General features: G+C 51.9%; 3 protein-coding genes across 3 annotated transcripts; 1 reads left to right on the plus strand and 2 right to left on the minus strand.

Annotated features, from left to right (window-relative positions):
- Positions 1–966: 966 nt before the first annotated feature.
- On the plus strand, positions 967–2934 carry CCOS01_02391 (major facilitator superfamily transporter; the record flags this gene model as incomplete). Its single annotated transcript, XM_060450582.1, has 9 exons — positions 967–1078; positions 1135–1143; positions 1206–1287; positions 1352–1909; positions 1968–2158; positions 2216–2278; positions 2338–2601; positions 2658–2748; positions 2802–2934. 9 exons carry the CDS (start codon positions 967–969, stop codon positions 2932–2934), a joined length of 1503 nt encoding a protein of 500 aa, XP_060319232.1.
- A 5060-nt stretch (positions 2935–7994) lies between these two features.
- CCOS01_02392 (uncharacterized protein) lies at positions 7995–8177 on the minus strand (the record flags this gene model as incomplete). The annotated part of the gene is made up of 1 exon (XM_060450583.1): positions 7995–8177. The coding sequence occupies one exon, from the start codon at positions 8175–8177 to the stop codon at positions 7995–7997; it is 183 nt and encodes a 60-aa protein (XP_060319233.1).
- Positions 8178–11168: 2991 nt separating this feature from the next.
- CCOS01_02393 (uncharacterized protein) lies at positions 11169–11871 on the minus strand (the record flags this gene model as incomplete). The annotated part of the gene is made up of 3 exons (XM_060450584.1): positions 11169–11406; positions 11582–11821; positions 11855–11871. The coding sequence occupies 3 exons, from the start codon at positions 11869–11871 to the stop codon at positions 11169–11171; spliced, it is 495 nt and encodes a 164-aa protein (XP_060319234.1).
- Positions 11872–12548: the final 677 nt, after the last annotated feature.

The raw sequence follows: 12548 nt of genomic DNA on the forward strand, positions 1-12548 counted from the left end.
AAACCTGCCTTCGGCTTTGTAAAACCGGTAGGAAATGTCCGCGAGTCGATCCCCTTGGGTGAGATAAGCCTGGCGATAGCCATGATTCAATCTTTGCTCAAATCTGAGAGGTGTGTTGTTTGTAGCAATTTGTCGGGTACGTACAGGTGGGGACGAAGTCGGAGGCCCTTCCGATCCTCTGGCGGCGAACATCGCTCCGCTCCCGCACCGATGGGGCCACAACCTCTCAACCCATTTCATGTCTCAAACCGAATATGGCAACTCGATGCATCAGCTACTGCAAGTAGATGCGCACAGATTACCCTTTTGTGATACAATCACAGTGGTCCGATCTATTTTGTGACAAGGGCATGGAAAACCTGAAGAAGGATCACGGCTCATAGTAAAACGAGTACCCAAGTCGTCACGTTGCGTATTTGTGTCTCTCAAAGGCACTCGTCTGCCGCGAACCGGCAAAATACAATAAGCAGGAAGTCGAGAGAAGCAATTTAGGTAACAAGAGGCAAAACTGGATGACTGCTTATCAGCTTACCAGCCCCGGGGTATCTGCGGTCGTCGGAGGACCCGCCGCTCATCGGGCGGCCAAGGCCGCTCCAATAAGAGTTCGGCCCGCGTTTGAGCACCGGCATCCCTCCCCCTCCTTCCCGAACCTATCTCCAGGTCCCAGCAAAACTGCAACGTCTGCCTATCAGATGATAACGGAACTTCTGCAACTTGAGCCGGGGTCGGGGGTAGGCCAGTGAGATAGACAGTTTTGACAAAACATGGGGTAATATAGTGCCGGGAAACCTTCCTTGTCTTATCTAGAAAACGCGTCCCGTTGGGGAGGGCAGAGAGAGAGATGTGACGATCCACGCCCTATATAGACCTGGTGGGAGCACATTGTGCCTGCTATCATGCAGCGGTGTTCTTTGTGATGCCCTCCGTTCAAGGACATTAGAAATCTTTGAATAGCCAATCGACAACATGATTTTTGGCAGCCTTGCCTTCGCGGCTCGCCATGAGCGAACGGCAGAGGAGAGGAAGCTGGTTAGGAGACTGGACATATTCTTGATGACTTTTGGTTGCATTTCGCAGGGTGACTAGTTACGAAGATCCTTCATTTATGAGACCTGAGCTAACTCAACTTCCTAGTCATCAAATGTAAGTGACAGAACAACCTGGATTCAAGGGTAAGGGGCGGTCTGGTTAACGCTGATATCAAGACCTTGACCAAACGAACATCAGCAACGCATACGTCTCTGGCATGAAAGAGGACCTCAACCTCTACGGCAACGAGCTCAACTAGTACGTCCAATCCCCCAAGAGCTACACTTCAGGACTCTCAACGCCAACCGACCTCTCATCTCAGCTTCACAACGTACTTCAACGTCGCCTACTGCATCATGCTCATCCCCTCCCAAATCGTACTAACTTACGTACGACCGAGCTACTGGCTCTCTGGCCTCGAGGTTCTATGGGGTATCATCACAGGCATGATCGCCCTCACCAAGAACGCGCAACAAGTCTACGCGCTCCGCGTCCTGCTCGGTCTCTGCGAGAGCAGTGCCTGGCCCGGCATGATGACGCTGCTGATGCACTGGTACACCCCGTCCGAATTGGCCAAGCGAATGGGATTCTACCACTCGTGTCAGGCGGTGGGCTCCATGATGTCGGGCGCGCTGCAAGTTGCCATTAGAAGCTCCATGCATGGGCTACACGGTATGGCCGGCTGGCGCTGGCTTTTCGTTGTGAATGCCATCATGACCGTGTGCGTCGGCGCTGCGGGCTTCTTCCTTCTTCCCGACACACCTAACAACCCCAACCCCCGCGCGTTCTGGTTTAAGAAGGGACACGCCGAGCTTGCTATGGAACGATTGGAGCGCCATGGTAAAGCAGAGCCCAAGAAGATGACATGGGCCGCTGCCAGGTTCGATGACCCCCCGATCCATCTTTTCAGCCGGTGACAGAGGGCTGACTAGGAACAGGCGTGCATTCAAGAGTTGGGTAATCTACTTCGTACCCGTCCTGTACATTGCGACTGTCCTCTTGTCGTATGGCAACAACTATTTCGGCCTGTTCTTGAAGGCTTTGAAGAATCCGGATGGAACCCCCAGGTGGTCGACGTCCGAGGTGAACGCCATTCCCATTGGTGGAAGTGCGATCAACGTGGTGTTCGGTATGTGTGAAATCCTTTGAAATCCGAAAGAAGAGCCGAGACTGATATGAATTACAGTCTGGATCTGGGCAATCTTGTCGGACTTGTTCATGACACGATGGACTCTCATCGTTGTTCAGGGTAAGCATCGCCTCACACCCCCCTCTACTAGGACAAATCCTGTCTGACAACTTACACAGCTGTAATTGGCATTGCATGCTGTATCGCGATGAGCGTCTGGTCCTCACACCCAACCACGACACCGCTAGCCACGGCATACGCGTCCAACTTCATCCTCTTCACGGCAATGGGCACCGCGCCTCTCATCTTCGCATGGCTGGCCGACATTCTACCCCATGACCCCGAGGCGCGGACTCTCATCGTCGGAGTTGCCATTGCGGGATACTACGCCATCTCCGCCTGGTCGCAGGTTCTGGTATGGCCGGCCACTCAGGCACCGTACTGTAAGTTTATTTCATCAGCCCAAACGCACAACGATCATGGCTCTGACCAGAAACAGACAAGTACGCATGGCAGTCAGCTATTGCCATCGGTGTTCTCGTCATTATCATGACATGTGTGCTTCGTTACATTGATGCAAAGCATCTCGAGTATGTTCATCCACCTATTCAATACCTAAGACAGCTTCTAACGACTCATGTAGGCCCAAGAGCGAGCAGTTCAGAGCCACTGTTATTGAGGCCGCCGAGGCGGGTGATAGGGACGCAGCGGATTCGATCGCTCGCGATTCCGTCGACCGGAAAGTGAAGTCGGCTGCTATTGTGCCGGAAGTCTGAGTTCGTGTCACTTGCCGGACTCGGGTAATCTCTAGACACTGGAACTCGTGGTCCCCTTAATGGATGTTGACTCACTGTACTCTGATATCAGTGGCCACAGATGAACTTGCAGTACTCAAATGACAAAGATACATTCGACTCAGATAGATTTGAAGCTTTGGATTTTCTCTACCGCCATTGGGCATCATATACACCCACCGTTTGGTATCATCACCTCGTTTTACTTACGGCATCAAATTCAATGATAGCTTGCTTCCTCGAGGACCAGAATTTTGCCAATAGCTTATCACGAATGGCCGCCGTCGTTGATTTTGAGACCCGAAGCACTTTATGAACACTCAACCCATGCTCGTGATCTCCTCCTTTTGGTCTCAAAATTCAGTGGCTCTCACATTCGTCACTTGGATCTGTTCGAGTTCAGGCTCTCCAGTGTACCCAGCTGAATCACCAAAGAGACAAGAGGGGTTTCTGATCTATCAGATGAGAATATTAACCGTACTGGTCGTATTCTATATAGCTATCCTGGAGTACTTCAACCTACTTGAACATACGAATCCCTGTCCGATCGTTCGGTCATAAAGTCCCCTCTTGTTCCTTTTGGCAAAATGCGGCCCTTCGTGTTCATTTTCCACAGAAGTCAATGTGCGAAAGACTAAAGGCATTGATCTTATCAGTGCGCGTTCTCGGTACTTACTTAGCGCTTGATATTCTGATGTCAAAAAAAAAAGAGAAAAAAAAGAATAGAAAAAAGAAAAGAAAAAACTGAACTTCAGGTCTTCAGTCATAAGCCTGCGGCCGACCGTTGAGTCCTACACGGGGAGAAGAAGGAACGACGCTGCGAGCCTCAAGTTACGCGATCTCTGTTTTGCCAACGGTTATAGTTGCCTCCAGGTGTATGCAAAAGCTCACCGCCACCGTCACATAGCGATGCTCATTGAGCGTACACCAATGCCCAAGCAAAACATCACAGACCGATAAAAAGGAAAGAGGGAAGGGATGGTGATGACTGACCTTAAGATTCACGCTCCTGCCCAGATTTGAACAGCGCGCGCCTCGGTCAACCCAGACTCTGACTTCATTGGAGTATTTGTTTATTTAATCACTCGACCACCTCGCACACAGCTTGACCTGACCTCGTCGATCTAGACGGGCGCTGCTGTGCTGGTGATAGGAATGGTAATTAGACCCCTTAAGTAGGTCGGAACGTCACCTGGACAACTGCCTCGAGGAAGGAGGGACGTTCATATGGGAAAGTGCAAGGCGGCAGTTACCGGTAGGGGAGCAGTGATTGCCAGGCGCAGTTCTCACGGCACCAGGTTGACCACATAGATTCTCCAGCTTTCGCCACTGAGACAAACTTCATTGTGATATTCTATAAAATTCCAGGATAATAGAATCTACCTATAAGTATCGTCATCATACAACGTGAAAACAGTTGAGCTCCATCCATATTCTTGACCTTCAAGAGGAAAGTAAGGAATTATGCTGTCATCGAGATTCATTACCCCGAAGAATATCCTGAACTCCAAGTAAGGCCTTTGGTTCATTTATTTGACTGTTTACGCGGACATTTCAGCTCGCATCGTTTCTCTGATAATAAGGTAGATTTCTTTATGCCGAGATAGCTAGCAGCTCATAATCGCCCATAGCCTAGCGTCGAGCAGGCAAGCAGTCCTGATACTCTAGGAAACATCGACAGAATTTGTAGCTGATAGAACAAGCAGAAAGGGATTGAATGTGTTCAGGACGTGTTACTGTTATGCCGCTTTGTAGCTGACCCGGACGTTCGTAAAGTAGCTGTCTCATGCGAAGTATTCCTCCTAGTACGTTCAAGGGCGGCGAGGTTCATGTAAACTATGTTGATATCATCTTTAATCACCAAGATGAAACGGTCTATACGAAAATGCCTGGATAAAGGTGACGATCAAGGCCTTTTAGCACCTACTGTGTTAACAGATATCAATCAAGTCGCGATCGCACTTTTCTTTCGAACCCTCTTGTCAGACGAGCTTCAGGTCGTCCCAAGAGTAATGATACGGATTCATGTTGTTGTTCACCCGAACTTGAGAGTTTCACTACTGATTGAACGACGATGTTCGATGACGGAGCGACCTTACTGGTAACAGCTGCCCGATTGAAGCTCGGTTTCAAGATGATAATTACACTAGAATAAAATCGACCAAGTCTAGTTCCAAAACTTTGTTTTTGTGGCCTTTGGCCCGTCGACCTCTTCAAGACGTGCATGGAATAGTATTCGAGGGGTTTCCTCGGCAACAGTAAGCTGATACACATGCTTCCCGTTCGTTGAAGACGGCGAACTTCAAAACTTTGAACCACGTAGGCAGAAAAGTTCGTTCTCAGTGCCCTTACTCGTACTTGCTAAACCCTACCCGCCTTCGAGGTCTACTACATCTTGCCACCTATAAGCGTATTTCCAGCCTCCCTTCGCTATCTTTAGCGTATTCAACCCATATCATACGTGAAGCAAGGAACAATAGTGATCTCTAGCTTATGCATTGCTCTTAGCAGTACCATGTATCGATCATCTGCTCTATACTCAATATAGCAAGCTTGAGAACCCGAGACGAACCTGTGGAGGTGGTCCGAAGACAATGTTGGACATTGGATTTATGAAAACCAATAGACGTTGTGATTTGAGCCAAGGTTCATTTCTCCCATGGTAACCTTCCCTTTGTACGAAATTCTGACCCGTTGCCACGTGTGCAGTTACCATCTACTCAACATCCAAGTTCTCTTCTTCTGAGTACGCCTGCCTTCTCTGTTGAATCCGACGAGGCGGACGAGGGAGGTAGAATGATCTATTCTCTATGTAGATAATTTACAATGGTCCTTCTAATCGTAAGTAGGGAAACTCCCTTTCAACACCTATGTTCTGTTTAGTGAATTCACCCTCCTCATGAATTCTTGCCCGGAGACCGATGATCAATGGCTGGACAGCAGGGCTCTGGCCGGCCATGAGCCGACTACTCATCCATTGTCGTTGCCAACAGAAAACAGTTTCAAGTGCGGCAGCCACGATGGCCTCTGATGGGCCATATGCTGGCAGGCGTAAACTCGTCTAGCAAGTAGAGCCCCATCTCAGTCGCACTACAACTGGTCCGGAAAGTCACCGGTCACGATTACCCATCCGGAGTCCATCAATAACGACATGGAACGTTCTCCCTAAATCGCTCTTGCAACTCATCATTCATCCTCAATAGACGAAACTCGGCTTCGCCGTTACATCGACCTTTTTGTACGACAAGAGCTCAAACCACCGCAAAAGTCGGCCCGGCTTTTTCGACGATTCACCAAACCTCAACCCTCACCGTCTACCGGCTACCGGCACGATGGACGATAAGATGTAACAAGAGCACTCAAACATAAAGAAGGGGGACAAAAAAGGACACTCAGATCATCGAGCGGATCTACCCCACCGTCAAGCAAAGCACTCACTTCATGCGCTTTTCCGGTGTGAATACTCCGGTGAGCCACTCACCTCGACAACATGTTTGCGGGACGCAAACCAGGCCACCAATGTAGCGGGGGGAAATATCGCACACGCGAGGTGATGAAGAGAATTTTATCCCTTGCAAAGCGAAAAGGGAGAAAATTTCTCCCGTTGGTTTTCCTCTTGGCCCAGCGTCTCACGAGTGCTTCTAGATCTCGAGCACTGATCACACCCGTTCATGCTTACACCATGTTGACTAAAGACCGGTCTGTATCCGTACACGAAAAAAAAACACCTAACAAACCAACGAGCAAACTTGGGGCGACGAACACGAACCACCACGCGGCACCGACGACTTCTTCCAAAACCCCCGGGCCTCCCGTCCGTATGTGGAAAAAAAAGAGAGAAAGAGGATCCTAGCACAATCGATCTATTCGTGACCGCGTTCTCGCCTACAGAGGTTTATCTGAACTACTAACCGATCCCCCGAAGGACGGGAAGAACTTAAGAAGGAGTGGCGTGGGGGAGGGATGGGGTCATGGAACCGAAGAAGACAGAGATCAGGGGTTTGAGAGCAAGGCCCCCTTCCTCTCTCTCTTTTCTTTCTTTCTCGGAATCTGCGCCGTGAACCCCCCAGTCCTTCTCAAACGAACAGGTCCCGAAACCTCTTTCGGAGGGGCCGTGGAATTTGGGAACCCTTTAAGTCTATCTTATATGAATCTACCCATAATTTGAAGGAGAAAAAGTAATCCGTCGCGTCGTGATGTGGAATCCTGGCGCGGGCGGCGATGAGCAACAGTGAGGCTAGGCCAGATAGCTCTGCACCTCGCATCTTGCATGCAACGCGCTAGGTGCTGCTGGTATACCTAGGACTAGGCCACCCGAGTCCGAGGAACCCGGGTTTCGACATCATTTGACCTTTTTTTCAACAACTTTGACGAACAAGCTAATGTAAAGACAAGAGGTAAGTGTAACAGTGGGCAGAAAAAGCGAAGGAGAGGGGGATAGAAAAAGGGAGCATGCGAGCATGAGACGTTTGATCGGATGTGCCATCCATAGTTAGGGCGATCTTATCAAGGCGGGTTTCTAATTGAGGGACGGGACTTTGTTCCAACTTTGCAGTACTCTTTTTCTCTCTGCTTGGACCGAAGCACGGACGATAGGCCACTTTACAAGCATAATCAACCGAACAGGCCTTCTTTGAAGCCCGCTTCTTTCGAGTGAATGAATGAACTCGGAGGAGGATCTCAATCAAGTGCGGCGGAGTTCTCTTACGCGACAGGGCTGGGTTGTTCGTCGCCGGCTGTGGCTTCGGACAAGACTCCGAGTTGCAAAACCGTGGGATGTTCGTGGTAAGTAAGCTTTGGTGCCAGCGGGGGTCTGGATGGGCTCCAGGTGCTGTGAGTGTATCAGTACGGGAAGCGTGGACAGGCAGGGCTGAAACGAGACTACGGGCGATGAACCGTCAGTACGGGATATTCTCCCTCGACTACGAATCAGTTCTGAGGGTCCTTGAATGACCTCGGCATCTGTTCGCTGGACATGCAAGGCTCATGTCGCTTTGCCAGGTTTGAAAAGCGTAAGCGCAACTTTGAAGACCTGACACTACCTAAAGTATGTTGTCAATCATATCACATTTCGCACCTGTCCACTCGAGGAATTTCCTTTGATGGCCACGCGACCAGCTGTGAATACCGAGGCATGCGAGGGTGTGGGATAACGGGGATCTTGACCAGCCCGCCTGGGGAGGAAGCAAGCATTCTGAATGGGTGATTTCTATCAAAATTAGCATGGGTGATGGCGATATCTGCCTGCCCTATCAGTAGTATGTAGCGAATGGTGATCAGCGTGCAGGAACAAGGCGCGCACGTTCTCAGGATGGTGCGATGCGCCGAAGTCATGTCCAGTAAGGGGCGAGGGGGGGGGGGGGGGGCAGGGGGCGGGGGGGGGGGGGGGGGGTGGGAGGGGGGGGGGGGGGGGGGGGGGGGTGGCGGGGGGGGGGGGGGGGGGGAGGGAGGGGGGGGGGGGGGGGGGGGGGGGGGGGGGGGGGCAGAAGGGATCCGGTGCTGGGTGAGAAGCTAGCCCCGAAGCTCATAGTCGTGAGTACCGACCTGGTCAATTTGGAGAGTACCATCAAGCATCGGGCGAGACGACCATTCACAGAAGAGAAGTGTAAGACGGAGGTTTGATATGATCACGAGTCGTCCAAGTGAGGCTCTTAATCAGGTCTTTTGCCACTATTGCAAGAAAGGCAAGGTAGTCAGGATGCCTGGCTCTCGTTACGTCCTCCTTTTCCTCGGTATCGTGGACGGTGACTGTGAGAGGTGCGGGAGATGGACGACAGCATTTCGGCCGGCAGAAGATGGCTTTCGGAGGGCGCGGGCGCAGGCGCAGATCTGCGGGCGCGGCATTGAGGCCGACCCAGTCTCGGAAGTGAAATCTACGGCCGGGCATCTGAGTAGGCGGGGAACCGGTGTCATGTCAATTTGTTGGCAACTCATGTAAGTCATTGATTTAGGAGTCTCATGACTCTGCACAATCGTAGGACCGGCAGGCAGTACAGCTTGTGCCTCTAGTGTCTACGGTAGAATCAAAAGAAAAACTATCGAGAAGCATTCGAAGTCGAAACGGCGATGGGTTACTTTAGGCCCCCAAAAGCCGAAGTAAGGCAATCTAGGGATAACATGTCGGGTGGTCGGATTGACACCGTTGTATCCCTACTAAGGTAGAGAGAGTGAGGGGGTTGCAAGGGGATGAATGCAACCACTTCCTTTCTCTATAGAGTATAGACTGCTCTGTCTTCCACAGACGTACCAACCACGTCGGCGGGCGATGAGTCGGAGGGGTTGGAAGATCCCATCTTTGGGGGCGGGTTGAGTTTCTATTGGTAAGTGGGCAAGAGCTGAGATGAACCATGGTTGCAGGGGTGATACGACTGAAGTTGCACGTGGTGGCTGGAAAAAGGTGAAAGGAACCAGCCCGCCTTGCTCGCGGACGATCAGGAGGCTATTCGCCCCAGACAGCGAGATTCCTCCTACGGCGAACCATCGTAGGAGCCCAAGAGCTTTGACCGAGGAGCTGAAGCCATCCCCCACTATGGGCAAATCCCCGGAGGACTCGGCGGCTTGCTGCTTGCACACTCAAGCAGCCAGTAGCAGGGACTTGCCAAGGGTGCAGAATATAGGTGAAATGATCTGGATAGATGGACAACAGAATAGCTCATAGTATGCGTAAATATCACTGGCTTGACCTCAAGGCCAGGGAGACGGATAAGAGAGAGAAGCTATAACTCTATAGGAAGGTCGACGAGATGCACAGGCATCGCGTGCAAGCCAAGGAACAAGACTCACCGAGCGCAGCGGTGTCGGTCAAGATTCTGCCGTCAAAGATGGGAAGAACCCAAATGCATCGGTCCATCGTTTTCATATTCGGTATCGTTTTCAACCCCTCTGTTTTGGTCGCAAACGGTACAGTCCCTTCCCACTCTACCATCATCAGAAGGGTTGGGTAAGGCCAAATGGGCCCATCTGGCTTTGTGCGTCGTGGGTGGCAGGCTTAGAAGCGAAACGTGACACGTTGGCTTCGAACGAAGCATACGCAGTAGTGTCTCCCATCAGCCCTCTCTGCAAAAGCAGACCTCGGATACCGGAGTTTCGCCGACGTGCAGGTAAGAAGGGGAACTTCGGTCATCCCCCGGAAACTATCAGCGAGGCAGTAACCCCGTCACGGCCATGTCTGTGGGAACGATTGCAGTAGCCCATTGCGAGGTTGAGTGGTGATGGGAATCCTTCCCTCTTGATTGGAAGTTGGGACAAATGTGACCAAGTGTTTCTGGCCCAACCATGAAAGGAAAGCGAGAGGACAGCGCTCTACTCTGAACAGCATGTACCCAGTTGTGGGAACATCAAATCTCGGCGGTGCAGGCTCTGAGGAGGAGGGCCTCGACTGACTACACTACTGCAGATAGCTGCGGGTTTGCAGCCGCAGTTGCACGGAATGTCCTTGCAGTCTGGTACTCGTCCGCGGACGTGCGAGATAAGCGGTAGATTCCCTGCCGTCTGATTACCGCGTCGAGCCACTTCGCATCATGTTGAACGTTCTTCTTGAGTCAATATGTTGCTGATGTTGAGCCAGGCAACGGCGCTCGTCACGAAGAAACAACCTGAGAATGCGCGTAGGCTTTGTCGACTCCTGCTGGTGTATTGGATGAGGTGTGTGTGTGAAAGTGGGATGGGTTGAACGCTCAGCCAGCCACGACGAGCTCTGGCAGGGCGGGACAGGGTAAACTCGGGCGTACGACAGGCCAGGGACCAGTCAGGTATGCGGAGTCCACAGGGAAACAAAAACGATAGTCGTATGGATGCGGGTACAGAGTGAGGCTTCTTTTTGTTCTTTCTCCGTCTCTCCATTACTTCTGGAAGACACGAAGAAGGAATGGATCATGGATCATCGGCGATATTGCGACATGTGGGTAACAATCTGCGATCAGGGCAAGCACAGGCACAGGCCTACAGGCCTTGTTTGCCATGATTGCTATGTGCTGAGAGGAGTGGGCAACATGTGGATTCCTTGCGTGGCAGGCTGGACCCAGCTCGCACGAGGAGAGGATCGGCAGTGCGAGTCGTGAGCTTCTCAAGAACGACCCTTTTGGCCAGGGAGATGGATGGGCATCTTCCTACAGATACCCGCCGGTACCAAGGATGAGATCTCGCGAGAAGAGTTGACCAGGGTGTAACGGCGACAAACACAATCAACGGCTGATTGAGCGGTGCGCATTGGGCAACTACACGTAGAGAGTGTTTGAGTGTGTATAGATGTCATGGCGATCTTTGGTTGCAGAGTTGAAGCGAAAACCGAAGTAGTTGTGGCGGACAGAACCCAGCGCATGCAGCGTCAGTAATGACGGCGACTTGAGACGAGAGCGTCTACCTTGAAGGCACAGGTGGGTACTTGAGAGGGGTACGACGGAATAGAGTGCGACAATCGACCAAAGACGGAGGGAACTGGGCAAGCTAGCTGGCCTAGAGGGCAATATGTGTTAGAAGTGTTCGGATGCGGTGGTTAGGAACGAGATGGCATGGAAGACAAGATACCTACTACTGCGCTGTATAGCAGAGAGTTGGAATTCTCAAGTTTGCAACCTGGGAGACCACAAAATGCCATGTGCGTGGAGCACTGCAAGCCCAAGTTACCGACCTGGTGGGCTGAATTGTGGTATCGAATCCTGCTTTCGCTTCCCTGGCCAGAGGTTCCGCATTCCATTCAGGTTGATTGGGGGATGCAGCGGAAGAACCCCAAGATGGTTCAGGACGGTTCTTTGGGGCTTTTTGCACAGTGGCAGACTCATACAGGGTCCAACCAGGGGGCGTTGGAGGTCGGATGTCGTGGGATATCGCATGCAGCGCTCCGTATCCGTAGCTACCTTGAGTTAGGTATCTACATAGTAGGTAAAAGATAGACAGCGCTTACGAATGACCGACGTGCATTTGGACGCTGGAGTTCTGGACCAGACCTTTCGGCTCCCTCTGAGAAATTCCATCTGCGTGCTTGGTGCTTGCTTGCCTGTATGCTCTGAAGTTTGACAGTGACACCCGCACGGCGACCGCACGGAGGGGAAGGAGGACGACTCAATGCTTGCTCATTCTCGTGCGTTCCCAGCAGTCGGGCTGGGTGCGTATGTGCGTACCTGGGCCATGCCACCCGTCTGCCTGGTTGCTGAGTTGAGGGTTGGGGAATTGAGGTTAAGGGTTGAGTCATATAAGGTAGGTAGGTAGGTATCTTCACTCCCGTCTCCTGCATCTGTTGTACAAGGTGGGAATGGAAGCCACGACCCGGATTGCGAGACTTTTGGGTTCGTCACCTTGAGAACCTTCCGATGATCGACCTTAGTCACCGAGTGGCTTGCCTGTGCACCTGCCCGAGGTGCGTCGAAAAATTGCTATGCGATCGTGGCTGTTGAAGTCTCGTCTCGAGGGTCGAGGAACGCGTCTCAGAACGGCAGGCACGCCTCGCAGCTCGCAGGCGGGTTCAAAATGGAAGCAGCCACCAAGGCGTCATCCAGCAGATGGTTGCGCCAGTCAGAGACGGCGGCGGGCGGCAAGGTGGGTGCCGGTGTGCCACGGCGCAGACGCTCAGGTGCTTCTTTCCACCCCTCGTGCCCTTC

This window comes from Colletotrichum costaricense (genome assembly GCF_030867565.1).
Source record: "Colletotrichum costaricense strain IMI 309622 chromosome Unknown Scaffold_2.1, whole genome shotgun sequence".
NCBI lineage: Eukaryota > Fungi > Ascomycota > Sordariomycetes > Glomerellales > Glomerellaceae > Colletotrichum > Colletotrichum costaricense.